The sequence below is a fragment of the Electrophorus electricus genome, chromosome 11 (assembly GCF_013358815.1).
Source record: "Electrophorus electricus isolate fEleEle1 chromosome 11, fEleEle1.pri, whole genome shotgun sequence".
Taxonomy (NCBI): Eukaryota; Metazoa; Chordata; class Actinopteri; order Gymnotiformes; family Gymnotidae; genus Electrophorus; species Electrophorus electricus.
In genome coordinates, this window is record NC_049545.1 from 13,907,501 (window position 1) to 13,920,236 (window position 12,736).

At 44.2% G+C, this 12,736-nt stretch overlaps 1 protein-coding gene across 1 annotated transcript in view; it reads left to right on the forward strand.

Annotated features, from left to right (window-relative positions):
• Nucleotides 1-12,647, forward strand: part of mcu (mitochondrial calcium uniporter) — a 50,619-nt gene extending 37,972 nt beyond the window's left edge. Inside the window, exons 3-9 of the mRNA XM_027022975.2 lie at nt 348-411; nt 6,490-6,660; nt 7,113-7,217; nt 7,394-7,554; nt 8,023-8,226; nt 8,710-8,826; nt 8,983-12,647. Coding sequence (XP_026878776.2) covers nt 348-411; nt 6,490-6,660; nt 7,113-7,217; nt 7,394-7,554; nt 8,023-8,226; nt 8,710-8,826; nt 8,983-9,063 — 903 coding nt within the window. The 3' untranslated portion in view covers nt 9,064-12,647. The remainder of the gene's footprint in view (nt 1-347; nt 412-6,489; nt 6,661-7,112; nt 7,218-7,393; nt 7,555-8,022; nt 8,227-8,709; nt 8,827-8,982) is intronic.
• The last annotated feature ends 89 nt before the right edge of the window (nt 12,648-12,736 follow it).

Consider the following 12,736-nt stretch of genomic DNA (forward strand, 5'->3'; position numbering starts at 1 on the left):
AAATGTTTGAGTTAGCTTTCTCAGAAATTATATTGTGACTAACAGTATTTTACTTTAGGTAACATGACCAAGGTCTGTCTCTCTCTCTCTGTCTGTCTGTCCTTTCTTTCTTTCTGTGTATGTTTGTGTGAGTAAAATAAACCTTTAGGCTCTGTTTGGAAAAATGTTCTCTTGAGGGTACAGGACTGGACAGGTCAACACACACACACACACACACACACACACACACACACACACACACACACACACACACATATTATTTGGTCCACTGGCAGCTTTTACAGTTCAATACAGAAAACAGTTGATAACAGTTACGTTAAGGCCTTGTTGTGTCTCTGTCTCTGCAGGGTTGGTTGGGAACCCCCACATGGCCTGCTCAGAGACTGCTGTGCTCACCTGCAGCTTCAGAAGGTGAGTGTAAAAGTGTCTGAGAGAGGGAATGATGGAGAGGGAAAGAGAACGAAAGCTGGGCTGAATAAATCAGGCTGCTGTTTATTTGTAGGCCAATAAGCCATGACCCAGGCAGACTCATTCTGAGTAGTGGAAAACTGCTCTACTCTTACCTAAACATTTAGCACAAGCATACAGTCACTAATACCGGAAAACATGAAAACCCTTGGACAAACGTGCGTCAGACAGAAAGCACATTTCACAGAAAACAAGACATGACCACCTCAACCAATCATGTAAAACCAATCATTAGTATTCATCAGCAACTCAACAAGCCTGCAGTAAATTATGCAGCCTTTGTGTATCTGCAAGATAATTATAAGACAGAACTATTTTGGATAATGCTACATATAAATAGGAGTATTTTAAATAAAACGTTAACAGCAAGATACTCCAGTAGACTAGAAACTGCAGAATGACCCCATATAATGAGTCGGACCATGTATAATGATGAACAGTGCTTGATGCTTATTTCATAGTGCATTGTGGGTAAGGTACTTCTAAGGCCACTTTTTTTAACCATTTCAGTTGAGACAACCCCCCCCAGTTTCCGTTTCCTAAAAGTGTTAATTCTGGCTGGACGAGTGGGTGGGTCAGACCGCACACAGCAAGACACACATTAGGCAAATCCCGTAGGGCGGCCCCCATTGAAACCAGCGCACAGTGGGTTCACTCGTTCAGATGGGAAGTGCAGCAGCAGTGCCAAAGAGCAGCTTCCAGAGGCAGCCGTAGGAGAAAGGTAGAGGGAAGAAAATCAGGCACCCACCAGTGAAGGACACAAAAGGGCAGGATAAACGGAGACGTAGGAGGACAAGTGCGAGGTGGAGGTGATGCCAATACAGAGCAGCAGACCGATCCACGAGCGCAATATTAGCTGCCAGGAGCGAATGGACGTGAAACCGAGCGTATTGCAGGCGGCCACGCCGATCCATGGGCACAGGTCTTCACGCAGGTAGAGTATTAGAATAGGTGCGCAACCTTGCCGAGCCTGACAGTCCCTACGTAACCTCTTTTTGAGGAGACTTTTGAGACAGCCATAGTTTACCCCTCAGAGCTCAGTACTAAAAACACAGTGCCCTAAATTTAGATCTCATTAAGCGTAATGGGGGCTCTAACTGAGCTGTGGGGCGATGGCAGAGCGCAGCCCTCAGGAAACACCAGCCCTGCAGCAAGCAGCGTAGGACCATGACTCACAGCGGACAGACTGTTCCAATCACAGAGAGTGATGCCCACTGGAGATGCTAAGAAATGCCTGACCAGGCAAGGGGTTCATAGAGATCATTTCATTTTGGGTCACTTTCCGTAATGAAATAAGAGCAATAAAAACTTCTGAAGCTGTTTAAGCGCGTTATTGGCTCTGTATAATTCCTTATTAATATGATAATTCAGTCATCGCTTCCAATTTTCTCTCCAAGGCAGGGAGCTCAAACGCCAGCAATAGGGGAATGCAGGGGAATCATGGAATGGCCGGTACTGTGGCACGCAAACGAGCTGAAACACTCTTTAAGACATTCACTGTCCAGAGAATGGCTGCTCGAGTGAGACGTTCCACCGGCACCCCCCCCCCCCCCCCCCCCCCCCCCAAAAAAAAAAGATAAAAGTAACAGGGACAGAAAACCGAAGAAAAATGCTCAAGTCGGACAAAAACAAGCTGGATGATGGAAACAGTGGCGGAGGCCTACTGGAAACCAGAGTTAACCATGACAACTGGAGCGAGATGAAGAATACAGAAAATACAACCAGCAACAACTAAGTGACAAAAGTTTAAAAAAAGAAGTCAAATCAGAGGCTAGATGATGCCGAAACACACAATGTACAGGCGTGGATGCAAATCCAGAATACACAGCAGCTGAGCCAGAACTGCTAGAGCTGCAGATACAGCCTGGCTCTCGGCTAACGGAGCAAGAAGCTTGTTCCAGACACCAAAATCTCAGAGTTTATGGAGTACCCAAGGGCTCCCAAGGGAATTCTAGCATGGAAACCTTCCTGGAGGGTCTGTTGAAGTGTCAGCTAGATTTAGATCCCTCAACGAATTTGTAAATAGAGAGAGCACACTCAGCTCTAACCAGATCAAATTAAAATAATGTCTTTTAGCGTAAACGGGATACCGAATCCAGTTAAATCTTCCAAAATCCCTACAAAACGTAAGGATATAACCAGTCCACATAGTCTTTTTTACAGGAATCTGACGACCTGGAAGCAGAGCATTTATGCAGGAATGAATGAAGATACACTTATATAGCACTTTTTTCAGCGCCCCAAGGACGCTTTACAATCAACACACAGCTTTTACATCCAGTCAACATGCCATTTATTACCTTAATATCTTTCCATCATCTTTAAAATCAGGTGGTAGCAAGGTGTCGATAAATAAATGTGATAAAACTGTCAGTTATGACCATATCTCAGCAACTGCCAACAATTCTAAGAAGAGGGAAAATCGAGGCAGTAGTATTCTCTAAACATACCCCTCCGGGGAGTGACAATAACGGCACATAAGACTACAGAAATATTTATTAAATATTTATATCTAAATATACATCTTAATCTGGGGCTTGGATATATAAAACCTTGCAGTTACCATCCTCCACCAAGAGTTAGGAGAGTTAATGACTCAGATGTATGGAGAGAGTGTTTTCCTACAGCCTGTGATTACACATATTATTTTTACCCATACGCAGGCAACTCCAGAATAGATTATTTCTTCTGTTTTGTAAAGGCTAGACACAGAATAGTGGGACATTGATAAGATCATGACTCAGGGGTATATTGATATCTATGACCATTCCTCAATAACTCCAACAATACATCTGAATGATCAACATGAAGGTGCTCTCTGGAGCAGATATACTAAACTGCCCCATCCTTGAACAACAAATAAATCCCTGGGCCCGGATGGATTCTCTTCAGAATGGTATGATAAATATTAACTCCAGGCTCATGGGCCACATTTAATTTGGTGATGATGAAGGGGGAAATTCCACCCTGCTGGAGGGAGGCCATAATTTCATTCTGAAAGAAGTGAAATATATACTGGAATGTGGATCATACGGACCCATTTCATGAATGGAAATCCTCAAGCCACATTTTACCTTGATCAAACTGGTTTTTGGGAGGCAGATACTTATATTGATACTAATATCATTTGGATTTCATGAGGACTCCATAAGAATAATTACATTTCTATGACAGATCATCTGCAAGGATCAATATCACTGTACAGAACCAGTAACCAGTCAGCCAACTGATGAAACAGAATAGTAATCTGAAGGGAATACAGATAGCAGGTTTGTTTTTATATATATATATAATATATATATATATATATATATATATATATATATATATATATATATATATATATATATATATATATATATATATATTCTCATATGAGCTTCCCAGCTCTGATGTGATCCCTTTGAGTCCCTCTCAGGTTATCAAATTAATTTGCAAAAAAACACAAGCTCAAATTTTTAATTATGATGCCCCACAACATTAAATATGATCTGGAATGGAAAACAAATAAAATATTTGGGAGCAATTCTCCCTTTTGCTAAAGAATCCTAAAGGTCTTGGTAAATTCAATAAGTGCGAAACATATTTCTAGATATTTGTGTCAAGATAAAAGACCTCTTATGCTTTAAGTATTACTATATAGCAGCCCAGTTTAGAGTAGGTTGATGTAATCCTAAATATCTTGCACAGTGGAAAGATCGTTGACAATTATGATTGACAACTGAAATCCAAATTCAGGGATTGATAGCTGATAAAGCCTTGTGAATACACCTTACAGATATTGACAACCCATGGATCAATAAAATGTTTAGTATGTGGGATTACCAAGACATGTAATCTAAAAAATGTTCAAATAATTCTTAAATGGTGGTTATTTGAAACAAAGTTAATACTAAATACAATGGATAATGGATATAAAATGTGGGCCACTAAAGGGACAACTGCATATTGCACCCTAACAGTAGGGTTATGTCCTCTAGATTTGACCATATTTTTTAAAAATGGGAGCAAGAAGGAAATTTAACCATATCCAAAGATGAATGGGAAAGAAACTGTGCTGTTTGGTGGCAGTCAACATCAGGATGGAGGGAATTTTGCTGGAAAAATATTGGCTCTAATTGTTGGAGAGGATATGGAGAAACAAGCAAATATATATGTGTTCTTGACAAATAATGATATCTTCTGGAAATGTACAGTTGTTCAGCCCTTCTGGCAGAAAATACACAAACGTTTTAAACCTTATAACTTATTACGTATTGTATTAGGGCCTCCACAATTGGCAAGATTATCAGAGAAATGCCATCTTAAAACTGTTTATCTTTTTTACCTTTATTGTTTTTGTTCTTATTCAGACTACTTTGCATCAATTTAAGATCCTTTTTTCTATGAATGGTTTTTGTACTATATTCTTCTCATTGAAAAAGGATTTTTAAAGTTGTTTTATTTTAATATATTTTAAAACACATTACCAGATACATTACACAATGACTTCTCTAATTAAATCAAGTGTATAAGGCAGTGCACTTTTATTATTAATCTCAGTCAAATTATGATCTCTCAGACGTTTTCAAAACTTGACACTGGACCATGTTTTAAACCCCTTGATTAAATGGAAAATGAGAACCACCCAGCCACTAACATGTGCAGCACCTGTGTTTTTGCGAGGCAGCAGTGACAGAGCAGCTTTCAACACCCCCAGATGCCTCAAGGGGAAAAAACGTAAAGTTAAACAGAGAGGTCACCCAGGTCACCCAGGCGTACACTGCATTGATACAGCAAGCAGTGCAGCCACTGTTTGTCCAACCCTTTTAGTGTTTATTTTATTAAAGAATGAAGGAAGCCCATGAAAGGAGAAGCTGTGAAGCAGACTGGTATTCCCTATTGCAGAGTTATTCAATCATAAAGTGTATCTCAGGCAAATTGAATTCCTTTGACAGACCTGCTTAAGTTGTGCGTCTGTGTTATCTTGGAAAATGCAAATGTGACGGAACTAGTTTGGGCAGTTCAGATCAGGGTTAGAGCAAACACTTTTAGTTCCTGCTCACATGAGATGGACCTGATTGAGGATTATTCAAATTATCAGACAAGATTTTCTTCAGTTGAACCTGTTGTTTTTAAAGCATATTCTTTAAACTAAGGCACTGCACACACCTGCCGCATATGAATAAGACACTGGGAAGGATAGTGGCCCTCAAAAGTGCGCACGCCATATGTATTGGTTGAGTCGTATTAACAAGTGTCATCTGCAGCTGCAAGTTGTTGCACAGCAAGAAGAATCACAGGCACATTGCTAGCTACATCTGCTCATTAGAATTCTTCAGCTTCGCACTTTCCATTGAGGCTTGATTGAGACTTGATGCAGATCTTGAAATTGGGTCGGGGATGAGGGGGTTGGGGGGGGAGGGTGTTATTTTGTCCAACTGTCCATCTGCTGACAGATTATAAAGAACTGGCTACGAGTCATCTGGTTTTAGAGACAGTAATCTGCAGACTAGAGCTCCCTGGATGATTGATCACCAAATGGGCTGCCCATGATGAGCGCCATGCTGCCCCTGGCCTTTGTGCCGTCCACCTGATCAGACAATCCTCGGCACATAAAAGGCCTCGTAGCTCTTAGAATGTGTGCGTGCCCGTAGACGGAGACATGGGCCACTTCCACCATTGCGGTAGCCGGACGAATTGCTTCTCCTTTCTTAAGGAGACTCGAAATGAAATGTTCCGTCTCCAAGACTGGCACTGCAACACTGCCCCCTTTTGGCGGCCGTAAGTTGGACCCCCTCCAGACCACCCCAAAAGAGCAGCTGCGTTCAACCGTGAATCTGGGGAGCTCAGTTACTTTCAGCAGCCGGAGTGAACGTTGGAGATTGACAGTCTGAAGTTTAGAGGTCTGTTCTGTTCTTAATGGCGCAAGTTGAGGCTCAACCTTAAAAGACCATACTAACAAACAAGCAAAGGTGGGTGTATGACTTTGTGATTTTTGGAGGGATCTAACAAAGTGTGTGTGTGTGTGTGTGTGGTCAGAGGTGACTGTGGTGTATCAGAACGGTCTGCCGGTAATCTCTGCGAGGCTGCCGTCACGGCGGGAGCGGTGCCAGTTCACTCTGAAGCCCCTCAGTGACAGTGTGGGCATCTTCCTACAGCAGCTACAGACTGAGGACCGGGGCATCGACCGAGTCGCCATCTACTCTACAAGTACACACCTGCGCACACACACCCCTACAAACACACACACACAAATGGGCCTACACAAGGTGATTTCTGTACCACCAACATTTTTACCTCCCAGTGAGCTCTACCAAATGAGTATGCACGCGTGGTGTGATAAACTGCTCTACTGCTGCTCACATGCCTTCGAGGCCGTTAGGGTGGATTTCATCGCATGGCAAATGTGGCGTCCTGGACAATTCTGCAGTCATGGTTACGCAACAGTAAGAGGCCCTTGAGCCTCTGCGAACTTTGGAGAGCAGATTATGGGAGCCGTGCTCATAGCCAAATCGGAAAATGTTTCATTTCATGATGAGCACCCTTATGCGGCACTAGCAGCGATGTGTTAGAAGTGCTGAGAAGAGCTTCCACGGATGTGGCAGGAGCTACAGTTGCCCCCCCCCCCCGTGCCTAGACCACCCTTTTGTTTCTGTACGTAGATGGAGAGAGGATAGCCTCCTCCACGGGGATCGACATTCTACTGCTGGATGACTTTAAGCTGGTCATAAATGACACTACCCATCTGGTGCGTCCGCCCAGAAGAGGTGAGAGTTTAGTGTTGCATTAAAACTCGGGTGGACTAGTGGGAAGTGACGGATCTTTTTTTTTTTTTTTTTTTTTTTTTTTTTTTTTTTTTTTGTAGTTAATAACTCTGTGCCTGTGTGTGTGTGTGTGTGCGCGCGCGCGCGTATGTACGTACGTGTGTGCATGTGCGTGTTAGAGCTGATGCCACACGAGGAAGCTGAGCGGCTGAACGACGTCAAGTTCCTGGTGCAGCAGCTCTACACCACCCTGCACATAGAGGAGCACCAACTCACCAAAGAGAGAGAGCTCATTAGTCGACTGGAGGACCTCAACTCCCAGCTCCGCCCACTGGAAAAGGTTCCATTTGCCAGGCTTTGCGCTGTTTTTATGAGGCCCATAAGCAATTTGCAATCTGTGAAATTTGTGAACAGGTTGGCAACTGTGACTGGGCAAATGATAATGATGCATTTCATGCCACTGAGCCACGATGTAAATCACTAATGCCTCATATGAACAACAAATTTAAAACTAAGACTTGCTTTATTAAATTGTCATTTGTAATTCCCAATTACTGGCAAATGACATTAGCAAAGAATTTTCCTTTAACCACGGTAAAAACTTTCATGTTTTTTGTGCTTTTTATAATCTTCTGTTCCACTTAAAGCAAGCCAGCGTCTCATCATTAAAACATAAGCCTGGGTGTGGAACAAGCAACCAGCCAGTGTCTGTTTAGAACGCGCACGCGCTGGTCACACTTGTAACGCTGTGCCCAGCTGACCGGCTCAGAGCACTAAGTCCCTCCCCTGGTCCACCGTCCCGCCCCAGGTGAAGGAGGAGCTAAGCAGAAAGGCGGAGCGCAGGACCACATGGGTGCTGTGGGGGGGCATGGCCTACATGGCCACTCAGTTCGGCGTGCTGGCGCGCCTCACCTGGTGGGAGTACTCGTGGGATATCATGGAGCCTGTCACCTACTTCATCACCTACGGCACAGCCATGGCCATGTATGCCTACTTTGTGCTCACGCGCCAGGTACGTCGCCGAAATGCCCAAAATGGCCGTTACCAAACGTTCATAGCATAAGAGAATTATGCTAATCAGAGCTTCTTGCCCTTGTCACTGTCCATGTTCAGCCTGTGTGGTCAGACTTCTCCTTTAAAGGAGCAATAAGTCATTTCTTCAACTGATTCTTCTTCGCATTATGAACAGCCTTTATACTGCCACCTAGTGGCTTGGATGGCTGCCTCCATGTGGGGGACCCGCTCTGTGGAGCATAAACTGTTTCGGGGACTGCTTTCATGTGACCTGCTTGCTGCTTTAAGCAACCAGGTCCTCCTTTAGTAACGCCCTTGCTCACTGTGTCCTGTATACGAGTGCATTGGGTTTCCCTAGACTGACTTAAACTTTGTTGTCTCAGGTTCCCCGTAAGAGTAAAGAGGCCACCACCGAGGTATCCCGGCTTGTGTTCTGTCTGACCTGTAACTCTTTGTTTCTTCCGTTGGGTTCCACGCGCAGGAGTACATCTACCCCGATGCCAGAGACAGACAGTACTTGCTGTTTTTCCACAAGGGGGTGAAGAGGACACGCTTTGACATCGAAAAGTATAACCAACTGAAGGACGCTATTGCTGAGGTATGCACACACACACACACACACACACACATGCACATGCACAAATGCCCTTACCTCTTTATTTAAAAATAACACCCCCTCTTCCCGAGACACTGTTTCTCCTTCCCAATCCCTCTCATCTCTCCCCTTTCGCCTCTGGCTTTCTCTTCCTTTCAGGCGGAGTTGGACCTGAAACGTCTGAGAGATCCTCTCCAACTGCACCTCCCTGTCCAGCAAATCAACAGCAGCAAAGACTGATGGGAAGAGTGAAAGACTCCCTCCTCCCCTTCCTCCTTGTCTCACTCTCTCTCTATTTCTCCTTCCTTCTCTCTGTCCATAATACTTTTGCCACCCCTCTCTCTCTCTCTCTGTCTCTCTCTCCCTCCCTCTCCCTCACTCTCTGTCTCTGACAGAACCATCTCCAGATGAAATGTTGGAGCCTTTTAATTATTATTGTTTTTAGGTGTTTTGTTTTGGTTTTGAAAACTGAGTAGTCACCCCGTGTCAAAGGAGATGGGGAGGGAACGCAATCAAAAGAGAAGAAAGATCCTGATACGCCTCTGGCTCTAGTTGTGCCTGCAGACCTTTGAGCTCTGATAAGCCCACAAGGGCCCAGACAGAACTGCTGCAGTCCACAGGAAGCTCCTGCTGCCTAACAGGAAATGACATCTGGCTTTGGACAGCCTCCAAGGGACAGTGACCCCACTCTCTGCATGGGACATTAAAAAAAACACAAATAAACAACAAAAAAAAGACAAACACACACACACATACACACAGGCTCTGTGGTTAAGCACCTCTAAAACCTAAGAACACTGTTCAGCTCTTGGGCAAACTTTTCTTTTTACAGGGAAGTTGTAAACCTGTCTGGTGCAGGGAAGAAAGACCCTGTGCTTTTTTTTCCCCAGCACTGGACGTGTTAACGTGGACATTTAGCTGCAGCGGCGCTTAGTCCGCCCCCTACGTACAGGGAGTATTGGGCTCGGGCCCCCTTCTCTCCATCCCTCCTTCCTCCTCAGTCCCTTAGTGGCTGGGACCTCCCGACTGCTGCCACGCCTCCCGTACACGTCCCCCCTCCAAGCCCGCCTTTAACATCACGGACAACTGTCTGCTGTGACGATACAAGAGCTGGACCAGGGGTGAGACCACACTGCTGCTATGTGTGTGAGAGGAGCAGGGGTCACATGACGAGCATCATTTCCTGTGCAGACCTGTTCCAGCCTGCAGACCAGAAATCTACTGGCTAAACATCACTGTGTGTCCTATTATTCCAAAACAACAACAACAAAAAAATTTATTAATTATTGAAAAAAAAAGGGTAAAAGAGAAATAATTTTGGCACTTTTTATTTTAAAAGCCATATTATATTTGTTATGGTGGGTGGAAAAAAAGAATAACTAGAATCAACTTTTTGTTTCTCGGTGGAGGAGTTACTCCCTTTACCATCATTTCAGTCATCACTTTAACATAAGGCCAGTGTCTTCAGTGTTGAAGCTGTTCATCACTGTATCAAGTCAGGTCTCTTTCTCATACATGTAGCTATTAATGTGACTACATAATTCCAACACGCACATGACGTTTGCTTGATGCCGGCTGAAACTGGTGGCATGAAGTACGCAACGAACATCCACTAACATGCGCTCGTCTGCTTTGCAACCGAAAATTCAGTAGAGGATTGCCCAGTACAATTTAGAGGGTTGTCTCTCTTCGTTTCCTGCACTGCGCTTTCCAAGCTACGCAAAACTACGTTACCCACAGTGCCTCCCAGCACCCGGTGCAGCTGGCTGGACACGGCTCTGCTGTTCTTCTTTCTCGGCTTCAGCACCTCAGCAAAACAGACATGTGACACACAACCACTTTTTCTTAAGAAAAGGAAGAGAAAAGGAAACACAGGCGATGAAATCCGGGCCCCGAGTGCGTGACGAATCTCGCATGTTTGTTTGGGGGTTTTTTTGGCCACACGTATCCTCCTCAGTACGCCAAGAATCTAGTGGTCCATGGAGAGAACCATGTAATATAGTACATCATAGTGGGTTTCTCCCACCCATCCACAACATGCTGTAACACGTGGCTGTCGCATCCTCTTGTCTGTAGTGCCACACTAGTTCTAAAGCACCGGACGGAAAGATGGGAGTTCAGGACTAAGCCCGAACGCATCCACTGCTCAGCTGCATTTCTGTCTCGGGTGCTAAGAACCATTCTGATCGTGTCTCTTCACGACGAGGTGCTCGAATCATGTTCCATTTTAGTTCATGAACTCGGCCTTTCGCTTTGCAATGCATTTGGTGGATCGCTGTATTACACGCTTGCATAAGATGTACCTCTCTTGTGTGTTCCACCAGTTTGTATGCATTATAGCGCCTTTAGAGGATTGTGATGTATGAGGTTTTGTGTTCAGCACCGCCCCATCAGCTCGCCCAACACTTGTTCAAACACACTCACTGATACAAGACATACCCTATCTGCCTGTCACCCGAAGTGGCATCCCAAAGCTTATTACTCCATGCTGGCCTCTGGATTTTAAATGCTGCAGATTAGAGTGGTGCATTAACATCCAGAGTCGTTATCTTACTGACCTCCTAAAGGGCGAATTCTCCTACCCAGCTGCCTTGATGAGGCTGCAGTTTGCTGCCTGCGGTTTGAGTCGTCTCTGTGGTCAGGCCAGCCACGGGAGACGCTAGTCGAGGTTGAGACTGCACTCCTCCGCGTGGGGCTGGGCTATGATGTAAGCTCTGGATTTGAAGCCACTGCAGATGCAGACTCACCAAGGCCTGAACTTCTGTGGAGATTGTCATTACCTGTCATTATCTAAAGTGTGGATGATGGATTTGGTCACAGTAAAAGAGGATTGATGTGTGGTTTGGATTTCTTTCTTTTTTGGGTTGCGTTTTTTAAATAGAGGCAGGCAGAGAAAGTGTTTGTGTGTCACCATTTAGTCCAAGTGAAAATCAAAGGATTCACTAGGGAGTGATTCCATTCTGGGCCTAGTCAATTAGCACGAATCGATCTCATCTCATGGCCCATGCACCCTCGCCCCCGCGCCTCACCTCATGTCATTATGTCATGTCATAAATCCTCAACTGCAGACGCACGCACAGTCAGAAAACACTCCCGTCTCATCACCCGCAACAGCCTGACGATTGTGAGGCTACCAAAGGCATCGTCACTCACTTCAGTATCACCGTTGATCATTTTTACTTTGTATCTTTTCAGGGTAATCATTTGTTGGCTTGAGGTTTTGTTTTTTGGGTTGTTTTTTTTTTGTCTGTTTGTTTTTTACAAGAGTATATCTAATATATGGAACTTATTCTAAAGCGGGTGTTGCATGAATGTATGTTTACAAGGGGAAATTATATTAAATGATCCAAAATAATAATAATTCCAGAGATTGCAGGCTCTTGGTTGTCTGGGGCTTTATACAGCTTTTCCTACCTATTGGTCCTCAAAGACGGCCCCTGTGTGAATGTCCATCCACACTGTCCACCCCCCACCCCCGCTCTCCTCTTCTCTCGCAGATACCTCTCCGTCTCTTCACAAAGCCTCCCCTTCACGTGAAGTTGGTTTAAGAAATGTGCATACTTTTTTACATTTTTTTTTTTACGCACACTCAACATGAGAATTAAGATCCATCAAGTGTAAGTGAAGCAGGATGTCATGTTCCCATTCAGATCTTTTTCTTCATTTCAAGATTTTTTTTTTTCCCTCACACATTGGCCTCAGATGCTGTGATGTTGAAAGATTATAAAAAATAAAAATGTAAACTCCTGTATCATTTATGAAATGTGTATAAAAGAGAAATGTAATTCAGTTATCAATAAATGCTTAGCCAGTTTTGGAACTGAGTCTTACTTCTTTTCTTTTTTTCTTCTGATACCCTGTGAAACAAGCCTGAGTTGTGAATGGTTTCTGTTGTAATAATCACAGTATTTAG